The 14230-nt window shown below is 42.9% G+C and overlaps 1 protein-coding gene across 2 annotated transcripts; it reads right to left on the reverse strand.

The window, feature by feature from the left end:
- Positions 1–183: 183 nt before the first annotated feature.
- Positions 184–14087, reverse strand: atad5a (ATPase family AAA domain containing 5a). Of its 2 annotated transcripts, none has more exons than XM_080043335.1 (22): positions 13754–14087; positions 13233–13296; positions 11296–13124; positions 9684–9762; positions 9401–9559; positions 9007–9121; positions 8649–8909; positions 7914–8062; positions 5979–6129; positions 5124–5408; positions 4749–4845; positions 4471–4553; positions 4248–4384; positions 3980–4157; positions 3706–3873; positions 3357–3599; positions 3182–3246; positions 2847–3036; positions 2406–2557; positions 1441–2282; positions 1096–1254; positions 184–958 (listed from the first exon to the last, which is right to left on the reverse strand). In XM_080043335.1, the coding sequence occupies exons 2-22, from the start codon at positions 13281–13283 to the stop codon at positions 880–882; spliced, it is 5472 nt and encodes a 1823-aa protein (XP_079899461.1). In that variant the 5' UTR covers positions 13284–13296; positions 13754–14087; the 3' UTR covers positions 184–879. The 2 variants fall into 2 exon arrangements, with proteins under 2 accessions (XP_079899461.1, XP_079899460.1); XM_080043334.1 differs by having other exon boundaries at positions 13233–13301.
- Between the last annotated feature and the right edge of the window lie 143 nt (positions 14088–14230).

Here is a 14230-nt window from a genome sequence, read left to right on the forward strand (position 1 = left end):
TATCTCTATGGACATACACGCTGACAGGGCATCTGTACAAACGGTACAAACACAATGCAACTGCTACACAAGGGTCAGATCAAGATTGATTGAAAATTTCAGGCAATTTAATTATTTATTTTGTTTGTGATAAACCTTTATTTGGTCACGACAAAACCCACTGTGAATAATGTGTACATATTTAAGACTGAAAAACAAAACAGATCAAATGTAAAAAAACAAAAATCAATCAATGTGATGAGTGTGCATGTGGCATTTCGAGCTGACTTGGTAAAAAAGCAGTATGCCTTTACAAACTTAAATGGAAACAAGTTCCTGAGTGCATAAACAGTTCTTTGTGTGGGGAATGACAATTTACACACATCCTTTACAAATACAGAAGCAAATTCTATTTTACATGTTAAATCTCTTACAAATTATTAAATGCTCCTCAAAAGCAATCTCTACTGGATAAAAACAATTTGCAAAATGCAAAGCATATCAATAAATGAGCCTTCGGAGTATTAAACGCTACTGTACAAAAGAAAAATACACACACTCCAATACAGCTTAATATTACAAAAATGATATATAGAGTAGTGCATTCTTTGAAAGCACAAACAGATGTGCCGAATCATACATTTGAGGTTATTTAGCTGTGCGACCTTCAGGTGAGAACACGTTTTCTGTATTCACTCATTTCAATCTTAGAAGAAATATGTTGAAGCTTTTTGCATACACACACACACACACCTATGCCCGGCAAACCAGCTCATCTCATGCTGAGGTATGGACCATGAAACGACAAAAGGCAACACTAATTAGTTTTATTGCCTAACCATCCATCCTTATGCCACAATTCATTTAAGGTCTCTGCGTGATCATGACTTCTCCTGTGGTTTAGGGGAAATCTTCAGCAAGGTGTTGTAGAGTGCTCTTTTCAATTCCAAGGTGGATCGCGTCTAGGTAGTGCAGGAACCTGGAAGAGAAAACAGACAGCTCAGTTTCAACAGACTTTGCTGCATACAAACGTGTTGCTTAGATCTTTAAAAAAATTATATTACACTTCCTGCCCACTGTTTGAACCAAGTCAAACTGAAGTTCCTGCATGCTCACCTTCGTTTAACCTTGCCCTGCTCCTTAAGCTGCTCTGATCTGCAGATGGTGCGTAGGGCCGGGAGGTAGTCCACAGCAGCTGCTGCTCGGCTGCCCAGAGACCCAAACACTCCTCTGGAAAGCAGAGTCTCCATCACTTCTCTCCTCTGCTCCACCACCCTGAAACATATCAATATGCATTAGCTTTCTTTGAACTGGTTTGAGTCTAGCTTAAACTGGTCAGTGTTAAAATTGGTTCATTCTGTGACCAATATCATGTGTACTGGGTCACAGTGGACAAAGTTAATTAAATTCTATTGTACAAAAGTTGATAACACTGTGTAAAGAGGGACTAGTCTGACTCACTGTGGTTGACAGGGGCCGTCCTGAGTGAAGCTAAAAGCCCTCCGATGAGTGGCCACAGGGAGGGAGAGTTCTGCTGCAGCCTCTTTCCCCAGCTGCCCCTCTAGTTGTTGGCTCTGGTCCCAGGCCTGGGCTACTGACAGCCCACACCTGTGGAAGCTCAGAGCCTCCACAGCAGCAGAGATCTCCGTCACATGCTCTCCTCTGGCCCAGCTCCCTCTGCCCATCTCCACCCTGGACTCATCCGTCATCCCGTCCTTCACCACTGCTCCCACTGGGGACATTCTCCTGAGATGGCCTCCCCCTTCAGGGTGAACAAGCAGGGATGAGTCCATGTAGGACATGTTGTCCATAAAGTCAGCTATTGATTCAAGGCACTGGGAGACCGGGAGACTTTTGAGCCGCTCCTCAGCAGTCAGGGGCTTCCTCTTCACCGTGTGAGAAACTAAACTCTCTTGGTCTTCCTCCTTTGCCTGAGTAACGCCCTGCGGCTTGCACAGAGACACAAAGCTTTCTTCTGAGTCAGAGTCCGAGTGTAGTCCGTCCTGCATCCGCCTCTTGATCTTCCTCATTCTGTTGGACATTTTAACTGGACTGCCATCGTCCGAGCAGTCCTCTGACCCAGCGGTCTGCAAAGCCTTCTCCTGGGACGGCAGCATGTCCGCCTGCACATCTTTTAGGTCAGACACAGACACAGGCTGCACTGGATTGTAGGTGGAGGTAGTCAACTGAGTGAGTGGCAGAGGTAAGAGTGTCTCCATGTTGCAATAGAGAAGGTCCACACCTCGTCGCCTGCTGTTTGTCAGCAGCTCCCAGCATAGCACCTCTTCCGCCGGACTCCGGCTCTGTTAACAACACACACCCGTTACAAATCATGTTAAGCGGTCGGTTCTTGGTGACATTATTTTTAAGCCGACTTGTTCCTTGTTCATCCTCTAACCAGTGTTTGTGGTGAATGCATAGTTTACCTTGAACAGGTCCCAAATGTCTCTCTGGGGTTCAGTATTCAGCAGGCCCAGCATGCTCTCAGTGCAGCCGCTGTCACAGGGATGGAGATTGGGTGGGACGGTCACTGCACACACAGAAAGGCCCGCTGTCTCCTCATCTGGCTTTAGATCAGCTTTTAATGTGAATGAGGGGGAAATAGTTTGAGGTTAAAAGATCATTCATAATAATAACTTTATTTGTATTGGACTTTTCAACCGCTGCATTTTGGCTGACTGTAGTATGTAGAGTTACAGTCATTCAGACAGTATGATATAAAGGCATAAATAACTATGTCAAGGTCACCAGAAATAGTTATATATATAACTGCCAATCTACTAACCATTACAAATTATTCTTAGAGCGAAACCAAATGTTTTACTATTCCACCTTTTTTCTTGTTTTTCTCTAGCTCATCTGTTTACCTTTTTTGACTGTGTGCGTGAGTGGCCTGGTGGTGTTGCGGCCTCCTCCACTGCGAGTCCAGAACTGCAGCTGCAGTAAACTCTGCCTGATGTCACAGCCATTGAGTGTGAGCAGAGAGCCCACGTCCCAGAGGTCCGTTCTCGTGTCCTCTGCCAGACACAACAGCCGAAGGAAGCTGCCCACGTCCGCCTGTAGCACAGAAACAAAGGACAAACCAAAAACTGACTGATGCTCAAAAATTAACATTTGATCTCTGATATCGGGCCCCACCTGATTAACATCGCAAGATCAACCCATACAGTTAATATTCTTGAACACATTTATGTTCACTCACCACTGAGGGGGTTTTAAAAAGGATCTCTTCAAAGTTTCCATCAAACATGGTGCTGAAAGAGGGATCTAAAACAAACATACAAGGTTTGATTTTTAAAACATATATGTATGAGTAGATATGATCAACACAGGCCAAACTGTAAGACATTGCCTTTGCCCTTCCTCCTTCTACTCACCGCTGGTAGTGAGGATGACCGGTCTCTTGGTAGTGGTCATAAATGTCTTGATGGCAGCAAGAAACCCTGAGTCATCATCAAAAATAACATCCACTTCTTCAAAGAGGATGAGCGAGGTGGCCGTCTTCTTGCTCTGCTCTTGGTTGATTTTCTCTTTAGGGTCGCTGGCTGTTGGGGAACTGACTACAGGCTCTTTACGTTTACTGGCACACTCGTTTGCTTTTATGACTTTCTTGGAAGCAGCTGTATGAAGAGAGCAGGGAGAAAATACTTACAATTGAAAAACTTTTCAGTAAGGTTACATCTCCACCATCTTCGTAAAGACTTGACACACTGAAGGAGTATTTACCGGTATGTTCATTCTTCTTGGTGTTAGTCGTCTCCTTGTTGGTGGGTTGACCCATTTTAAAGAAGTTGGCTAAAGCGGTGGGAGCCAAGTTTCCTCTCTTAGAGCCTCTTGGCGACTGCGGATGTTTCCTGGGAGAGGATACCACCCTACGAGGAGAGTTAACCTTTCCTAGAAGACGAAGGAGAAAAAGAAAATTAAATTAAACATTCAATTTCTTAACAGCTTGTGTTCATAATCCCTACTGTTTACAAATTCACAGTGGTTCTATACATACTGGGGGAGGATCCAGGCCGGAGTGCACCAGCGGGGCTGCTTGTGCTGTAACTGTTGAAGTAGGTGGGTTTGTGGGCGTTGACCCCCTGGCTGTCCACCTGGTGTGACTGAGTGGCTTCCTTTAGCTGGGACAGAATGAGACGGCCACTCCGCTGAGACGAAGCGTTCACCTCAAAAACCTATGGAGGCAAGAGGGAAGTTAGACAAAAATGAAAACGCCACATCCAACACAAGTGTCACAGTTCTGTACCTCAAGGCCATTTTTGTACCTTGAAGCCGAGCTCCTGGGCACAAGCATAGACTGCTGCAGTCTTTCCCACTCCGCTGGGCCCTGTGATGAGCATGGTGTTACACAAGGTGTCCTCTCCGTCCTGGGAGTCCTCTTCTCCGCAGTCCCATTCTGAGTCTGGACACAGAGAACCATCGTTCAGTCAAGACAAACAATCAATTCAGCAAAAAGTAGTGATGATGAAGATTCTTCTAAGTTCCCACCATTGCCTCCTTCCTCTTCTTTCTTGTCTTTCTGCTTTTTTCTCTCTTCCCGGTCTGTGCGGAGTTTCCATTCCTTTAGCCAGCTGTACAAAAGAAAAGAAAGATGAAACGTTTGTCCCCGTGTTCCAAACAGTGATCCCAATCCCAAAGTACACATTTGCTGATACGAATGATATTGAGAGATACAGTATATAGTATATAGTATATATATATATATATATATGTTTATCTAATTTCAATACAGGTACAGTGGAAAGAAAGCAGTTTGAGTTCCTCACCTGTGCAGCCTCCTCACTGAGCTATTGTTGCCTATGATGTCGCTGGAGTGCTGGGGCTGATATTTGTCTGTCCACAACACATCCTCCTTCACCACGTCTGAGGGAGAAATAAAACAACCGAGTATGAGGCTTTAATTATGTGACGAAACTTACACACAGGCAATGATGCTTGCTTACAGACACCAATTATGATTTCAACATGTCAAATTGAGGGCACAAACTATCTTTTTAATGGCATACCTTTGAGGATGTTGTATGCATGTTGTGATATGCATGATAGGTGGGTTTAGTATAGTTTATTGATTCTTAAGTCCATAGAGTAAGATAAAATAAAAAATTAGGGTGATATTTTGAGCACAACGTTTGCTAGCTCACCTTTTTTACCGGTGTCCTCTCCCACGAACACACACTCATCTTCAGACGGGATAGGAGCAGTTTGGACCGAAGGCTTGGCTTTCTCATTGGATCTCTGAGCTCGTCTCGTGCGGCCTCCCCTTTTCGTGGGCTCTGGCGTGGCAGTGTTCTCTTCTGAAGAGTCGGCCCGTTGCTTTTTAGCCACCTTCACGGTCATTTCTCCTTCGTCTTCCGTCCTCTTCCTTTTCCCTACAACTGGTTCAGCTGTGACCGTGGTGCTTGTGACTTTGGTTACAACCTCTGGTTCTGGTGAGTCAAATGCAACATATGTTGAGAATAATTTTGATTTGAATCACTAATAAGGCTCCACTTTATAATTATTTGAAAAGGTGGAGTCAGCAATTCTAGAGAATGCCTGTTTTTTTTTTTTTTGTCAAAATCAGTGAATATCTTACTTGATCCGCTACCTGTCCGTACTGTATGAGCGCCCGAAGAAAATCAATGGTTAACAAGACAGCCTAGGTTCTTTAAACTGGTATGCTGTTAGCTACAATTTTACATACCCTTTGTTTACAAACCAGTTTACAGAGCCTAGGATGTGTATTAACACTGAATTTTCTTTCAGAACACACACAGTATGGATAGGTAGTAGATCGCGAGGAGATAATCACGGATTTTGACAACAAGCTTTCTTCAGAATCGCTGACTCCAACATTCAATTGCTTGCACACATAACATTATCAAACACTGCCTCAATATTTGTAGTTTGAGGGCAGACTGGACAACTGAAATTGAAGCACTTTTGTATTTGATCATGAGCACTTGTACAGTCAAAATGATGAATGGAATGGAGCCATAAATAAACTGATAGTGAACCTGAGGCTGAACACTGCTGCTGGTGATCAGTGCGTCTCTTCAGGAAGTGAGTGATCATCTTCTGAGCAGGGAATGGAGGGTTAGAGGCGCTGACCTCCTCCAGTAGAAGCTGACGAATGCTTTCAGAGATTTCAGGCCTCCAGCCAGAACCCTTAAAAAAAAATACTATTGTTAAAGCCACTGCGAGTAACTTGGTCCCTTGGCGGCCCCTTTGGACAAAAGCGGTAGTATTTTTACGACGCCAGCTTTCGTGAAGCTGTTTTCTAGCTCGTGCCGGGCGTGCCAGATTCAAATAATCAGGAAGCAATATAGTGCATGTCCGTGTGTTGAAAATGTGAGGGCACCGGACTCTTTTCGGCTCCGTGAGAGTGGTTAGTGACACAGCATCAACTAATGCCAGTAAGTGCTACACACACCTGATTGCAATGAGTTCATGCAGTGTCACCAAAGTACTCTCACGGAGCTGAAAGACTCTGTGTCTCACAGAAAGCGAATGAACGAGAGACGGCAGTTAGTATGGATCACAATGAGGTAATGTGTTTATGTTGTTGTAAATAATGACTATTTCAGATGAATAACGGTCGACTCATCTGATGATGGTGAGGCAAAGTAAACTTTGTCTTAGTAGGCTATCGCTCATTCATTTAGGAGTAAACACTGCAGTTCGCTCCTGTGAAATTGTGTATACGTTGCTTGGCAACGCCCTCCCGCTCGTCTACCACTCTCCCTTTTAGCTTTTCTTCATTGCATTTTCTTTTTTTTTCTTTGATGGTTCAGCCCCGATATCAGTCATTATGACGACAAATAACTGTCTCAAACAAAGCTCCCGCTCCCCTTCCCTCACCTGGAGGGATAGGCTTCTCAAATCGCGTTGTTGCGCCACACTGAAATCTGTGACCACGGATATGTGACCAAAGAGCCTGCACGCGCGAACCGAAAATCGGACTGGGTGTGCGACCAGACCAAACGCAGTAATAAAAACTATATAAAAACATCTTTCTTTGCACTGATGGTCTCGTTTGCTGTTAAAGGTAATTTATGATTATCAGAGGAAACATGAGGCTGTTTAAAAGATATTTAAATGTTACTCGGAGCTGCTTTAAATATTGTGCTGTTTAATTCACTTTTTTTTGTGGCAACATCTGTGTTTTGGTCCTGTATACAATGTTTAATCAAACTACACAACTGACCCCAAAATGCACAGATTTACAAACTAATTGAATCGATCCTGCTAAATGATTTGTCTGTGGCGTTATCATGTGCTTATTATGCCAAGGTGGTTTTTGTACTAATCACACACTTCGCACCCATAAGGAACGGAGTGTGAGAGTAGCATTTTTTTTAACCTGTCTTTCCCTGACGTTCTCTTTATCATTCCTACTTTAAGGGGCGCAGCGCACGCTAGACGACTCTTCAGTGTATCCCCCCTGTCTCCCATGTTTGGTTACTGTCACTATTTTAAATCTGCCAAACTCTACCTGTAACTGTTTTAATTAGGCTATATTGTACTTTCACCCATTTAATTTTAATTGCTACCACTTAATCTTCACCACTGTGTAAATGTTTCAATTGTTTTTCTCTTCACCTGTTGTTATGTATTTGATGTATTTGCGTTGAATATTGTTTATGTATTGTTGTTTTTCCTTTGAATTTGTTTGAACTCGACGTCATTGAAAATGAGGGTCACCCCTCAATTGGTCTCTCGAGGATAAATAAAAGTTAAATGAAAATGAAATGAAATGTCTCTTGGCGGGGTATAACTGTAAACAGATTATCGTTGTTCTGAAACATGTACAATGACAAAATAAATCATCTTGAATCTTGAAATATGTAACTAAATTGCCAACAAGTTTATGTGCCTCAGTTTGGAGTGGACCCTGAACATTAAGGGACATGTGTTATGAGAATCAGTTCATTACAGTCATTTCAACATACCTGTTCACAAAAGGCTCTACGGACTGGTTCTGTCTTCACACAAAGGGAGCTGCTAACAGACAGAAGTGGGTGGGATGTTTGCCACCAAAGCTCCTTCAGGTGACACAGTAACGCTGACTCAGGCCACTGGAGACTCCACAGAGGACAATCTGTCAATGCACAACAAAAAAAGAAGTTTAACTAGTCTCTTGTCCCTGTTGATTTATTTTTACCTAACTGTCTGGCATGATAATGATAAAAACAATGACTAATTCTTTTAAACCGACCCTATGAGATGACATTGGTGGATGAAATACTGATATTTATTTATGTAAAAGTATCAAAGCCACACAGTAGAAATGCGGTTGGTTAATTTCTAAATTTTTATTAGTTAGTAGTATTATTAGATTATAATTATCAATGCCGCTTAAATTTTTTCCAAACTGCTGCGTAAATTGTGAATTTTCCCCACAGGGATCAACAAAGTCTCCTCCTAATCTGTAATAACGCATCACCTATTTGTGGATTATATTTTGAGTAATTAATATGAATCTGCAAAGTAACACGTTATTATAGAAATGTAATGAAGTAAAAATCAAAAAAAAAAAAATCACCCGAATTCTAGTGGTGTAAACATATCAAGTAAAAGATAATAATCTAGCAAAAACTTGAATCATGAGTAAATGTAGTGAGTTGCTTTCCACTACTGTCAAATGAATAAGACAAGATGTGTGTTATATTGAAAGAACATCCTACCGTTGGGTGTTTGCTTCATGTGTATAACTGGTTGGAAGGAGGAACAGGAGACAGAGTATGCCTCCTTGGTGGCAGCGGTCTTGGCTATCTGTTTCCTAAAGGAATCCGGCAGACCGCTCTTTAAGAAGTCCCTGCGTGCCTTAAACTGCTCATCGTCCTTGGAGTTTTCAGATCCATCTTGGCTGCTTTCGTCGAAGATGGAGATCACAGCTGAAGCTCTGCGCGTAGCCTTCTCCTGGCCCTGTGAGGACACTTTAGAGCCTGTGATAAGGAAAACACAGCACCGTTAGGTAGGACTTCAACAAAATGCAAAAAAGAACAACAACAGTAAAAGTGAATTTGGAGCGTTAACAACTACCTGGGACAGCCTTGGTCTCTTTGCCAGCAGCTTTTCCCAGAACATCATTTAGACTGCGTAACGATTTGTTGCTTTTACCGGCAGTCTGGTCTTCCTCCAGGCAGATGACTGAATCCTGACAAAACAAACCACAAAGAATTGACAGGATGAGTGAATGCATAAATAAGGTTTCTTCTGCCTTCATTTATTTGTTGTGAAGGATACCCATTTTGTCATTATTGAGGTCCCCAGTGTTTATGACCAGCTTGTTACGGGTGCCAACAGACTTTATACATTTTAACACATGGAACACATTCCCAACAATCCTTGAATTGGATCCCTTGAATGGCCTTTCACTCCACAGATCCATGTTAAAACATTACAAAGTCTAAATTGTGGTGGTCTTTAACTGTACCTCGTCTTCACAGTAGCTCCTCTTGGCGGAGGCTTCAGCTCGCGAGGATCGCCTTAAAGTGCCCTGCTCTTTGACAGCAGCTTTTTTAGTCTGCTGAATCACTCTGGCTTTCTCCACCAACTTCTTCGCCTGCTTCCTTTTTTTAGAACAATTTGATTCCTAATAAAGAGAGAACATAATCATTAGTTCACAATTAAACATTTTCAATGTGTAGTTCCCAATCAAGCCACTACATTTTTGAATTTGTGAAAAAAAAAAAAAAAAAAAAAAAAATCCTACTTACTTTAGTAGCCAAAGAAGTGTTTATGCTTCTTCCACTTTCCGCCTGGGAAACATTTTTATGGACTCTAGTGAATTTAATCCTTATGAAAAAAATAAAATAAAATGCATAGTGAGAACATGAAAAACTTAAACAATAAAAATAAGCTTTACACATACATAGTTGCAAGTTTAATATATTATATACACCAAGCTAAAACTAATGCAGTCTAATTGAACTTTCGTGCAATAAAGTCAAATCAATAAGTTAATTTTTTTTTTTTTAAGAGATGCTGATTAGGCTATGAGGTCAATATGGAGGATGTAGTTTAAGGTGCTGTAACAGTGAGGCCAATTCCTTTATTTTTGCTGTAGACTGGAAACATTTGGGTTTGACACCAAAATATGAATATGAGACAATAGATCAACATTTCAGCTTTCATTTCCAGGTATTCACATCTGGATCTGATACACAACTGAGAAGATAGCATTATTTGTAAAGGAACACCACATTTTTAGGTGAGCAAAAGTATTGGAACAGAGACTTAAAGTAAATTAAAGTGAATAAGATGTAATATTTTGTTGCAAATCCTTCACTTGCAATAACTGCATCAAGCCTGTGACCCATTGACATCACAAAACTTTTGCATTCTTCTTTTGTGACGCTTTTCCAGGCCTTTATCGCAGCCTCATTCAGTTTCTGTTTGTTTTGGGGGGTTACACCCTTCGGTCTCCTCTTTAGCAGGTCAAATGCATGCTCTATAGGGTTTACGTCTGGAGATTGACTTGGCCAGTCTAAAACTTTAAATTTCTTGCCCCTGATGAACTCCTTTGTTGTTTTTGGAGTTTTTTAGGGTCATTACCTTGCTGCATGATGAAGGATCTTCCAATCAGTTTGGTTGCATCTTTCTTTAAATTGGCAGAGAGAATGTTTCTGTAGACTTCTAAGTTCATTTTGCTGCTGCCATCATGAAATGGAATGTTTTAGACTGGTCAAGTCAATCTCCAGACTTAAACCCTATAGAGCATGCATTTTACCTGCTAAAGAGGAGACTGAAGAGAGTAAACAAACAGCAACTGAATGAGGCTGCGGTGAAAGCCTGGAAAAGCATCAAAAAGGAGGATTCAAAAGTTTGGTGATGTCAATGGGTCACAGGCTTGATGCAGTTGTTGCAAGCGAAGGCTTTGCAACAAAATATTAAGTCTTATTCACTTTAATTTATTTTAAGTCTATCTGTTCCAATACTTTTGCTCACCTAAAAATGTGGTGTTCCTTTACGAATAATGCTATCTTCTCAGTTGTGTATCAGATCCAGATGTGAATACCTGGAAATGAAAGCTGAAATGTTGATCTATTGTCTCATATTCATATTTTGGTGTCAAACCCAAATGTTTCCAGTCTACAGCAAAAATAAAGGAATTGGCCTCACTGTTCCGATACTTATGGAGGGGACTGTATGTTACACAGTCTGCCCATATGGATATAAATGGGGTGGACAAAATAAAAGAAACACCTGACAGTAACACAATGCAATACGATTCAACAGCATCAGAAACTGCATCCGCCAAAATGATTATACAGTTCAACGAGCATTTCAGTATAATAGCATTGAATCACAACTATTTGCATGTGTCACCTGATTGGACTTTCTTCTGTGTCAGGTGGGCACACCATCTCTGCCAGGTAGACTCCATGTTTGGATTTGCTTGTCTTTGGAGTAGACATCATTGCAGGGCTTTCATCGGGCAAAGCAGAAGTCGTAACAGCAGCATCTTTCGACTTGTTGCGTTTCCTGTTTTTTCTGACAGGAGTTGTGGGTGTGTCCTCTGGTGCTTGCCTGACTGCAGCCTCTCTTCTGGACCTCCTCTCCGCTGGTATGGAGGGAGTGGAGGTGATGGGAGGCTCCTCGCTATTATCGTCAACAAGGGAGTCCACAGTTTCTCCGACTGTAGCAGCAGGTGGAGCAGTAGCAATGGTGTTTGCCTCCTTTACAGCTTTCTTTCTGCCTTTTCTTGCAGGTTTCTTTTTAGCTGCTTTGTCTTCCTGAGAAGCAGTGGGGACCTGCTGATCGGACAGTGGAACTGCAGCGACCTCTTCAGCGACTTTGTCTACGTCCTCCAAAGCCTTCTCCTCTGGCTGCTTCTGCTTGCCCTGGCTCTTCCCAGGTTTGGCTTTGGCCCCTTCCAGACCGGGCTGTTTGAAGGCAGCCATGAACGTCTTCCTCTCCACCATGCTGCACTTGGGCGTGGATTCACTCTCGAGCACAGCGAGCTCCAGATCTTCCTCCTGGAGGACCACGTTGGATTTGCGCTTCACAGTCAGAGAAGAAGTAGAAGAAGAAGGAGGAGGAGGAAGTTTGTGTCCAGCCTCTTCCGTTTTGGGCGACGACGCCTCTGCTGGGCTCATGGCCTCTTTTCTTCTGTTGAAGATAGAAACCACCTTTCCACCCACTTTGGCTGCTTCATGTGTGTGTGAGACTGCATGCACTTCAGCCTGGATGGTAAGGGTTCGGGGTGAGATTTGGAGAGGCGGCGTCCCGGGAGCTACATTTTCTATAGCTTTAAGCATGTCCGACTGGTCTGCGTCCAATTCTTCTGCCTCGTTTCCACCTTCTCTGCCCTCCTCGTTTCCACCTTCTCTGCCCTCCTCATCCTCCATGTCCTCTTCACCACCGCCGCCCTGGCTCCGACTCCGCAAAAACTCCTCAAAGGAAACAGTGACTGTGTTGTGTAACTGGGAGGCCTCGTCCACATTGACCTCCATACTGACATCACACAAGGAGCTTTCCTCAGCTTTCTCCTCTTGTTCCGAAAGCTTTACCTCCCGTTGCTGCCTCTTCTTGGAATTCCGTGCGGCAGTTTTCATCAGTTTTGCTTTATCTTTTGAAGGTACAATTGGAGATAATTCTATACAGTACAGTTCCGGGTTTAGTTTAACGTCTTCATGCACACGTTTTGAATCATCTTTTTCCGCCTGCTCGACACCAACAGTCTTTGTGACATTCTTCTGTGGTTCTTCCGTTGCCTGAAGCAACAGGGCCGCCGTGTCACTGCCGAGAACATTACAGCTGCCGACTGCTGCTTCTGTTGCCGCTGCTCTTCCATCGTGCGCGTCTTCAACGATCAGGCAGCTCTCCTCTATGGAGCCCTCAGGTTCAGCCTGCACAAGTTTCCTGGCAGCTTTGCTTGCCTTCCTATTCCGTTTCTGTGAGGGCGGTTTCCGTGAAGCCTCGGGGCTGGTGGCTTTTTCTCTGGGCTTAGTCGTCTGGCAGTTCTCTTTGGACTGTTCTGGTGAGCTGGTCTTTTCTTTAGACAAAGGAGGCTTCTTGTTAAAGTAGTCCATGATGTTGTTGGAGCGAGGAGGAGAAAAGGGTTTCTCCACAGGTTTGGGCACAGGAGAGAAATAGTTTGTGATTGTCTTGACGACAGGGCTGCCACCATCTTTGCTGCGAGATTTCTTGCAAGGCTGTGAAAAGAGGAAGAGGGTGTAGCAAATTTGAGAAAACATAATATGAGGCATAAACAAAAAAGCTGCTGCATGCTGTGTGTATTATACATCGCCGTCATGAAATACCTGGGTGTCAAAATCCTCTATGACAGATGCCATTGCCACAACACCAGCCATAATGTGAAGGGACCTGTCCTGAACCAAAAGAAACATCGTTATGCATTCTATGTAAATAATTATTGAATCAAGGCAATATATGACCCTTCTACTAGAACATATTCACCTAATTTCAACAGGTGACAGATTACAAGTCTTCTTTAATAACATTTAATGTTTTAACACTCTTAAAACCACAGAATTAGGTGTCTTGAACGAACAAACGAATACATGTGACTTAAAATCAACAGCAACCGTATTAGACATTGTAAACAAAGAGACAGTCGTGTATGATACACATTGACACATCATTAATACTGTACTGAGTTTTGACATAATGCATGTTTATGTAATTCACTGTAGGGGTCAGGGACAGAAGGTAAAATGAACATTGATGTTATTTCATATATGGCGCCCAGTAGGTATTGCAGTGTTTGTGGCATATGACAGACGAGCAACCAGAAAAGCAAAGAGTAGAGGAAAACACTCACCGAGAAAGCTGAACCGTAAACTTTCTGCTACTCCTGTCTTCTCGTCTTTTTCTTATTCACTTCCCCGTGTGTGTCACTGAACAGAGGCGGCAAAGTGCATTTTGTGAAGCGGACAGCTGTTCGTTGCCACTAGGCATAGCAATAAAAACAACAAGCTAACAGACTCCGCTACATGCTACTTTAAAAGCAGCTCCGTTCCTCGCGCGTCCCGAAATATGGTCCAAACATATACCTCATGTCAGCCCCGAGGACGTGAACTCAAAGTGATAGACGTTACGTGGATATTTTCCAACTTGTTCCGATAAGGAATTCAGAATACATGATTCTTGAAGTCTTGCTGCGCTTTCAAAAACGCGCCAGACTGGTTGTGAATGAAGAGCGCCAAATTTACGGGACCTGTGACACGACCGATGTCCACCAATCACAGGAAAGGAAAATACTTCCGGCGTCGCATGACGTATTTCGCCCATAGCAAAG

This window comes from Ammodytes marinus (genome assembly GCF_949987685.1).
Source record: "Ammodytes marinus genome assembly, chromosome: 16".
Taxonomy (NCBI): domain Eukaryota; kingdom Metazoa; phylum Chordata; class Actinopteri; order Uranoscopiformes; family Ammodytidae; genus Ammodytes; species Ammodytes marinus.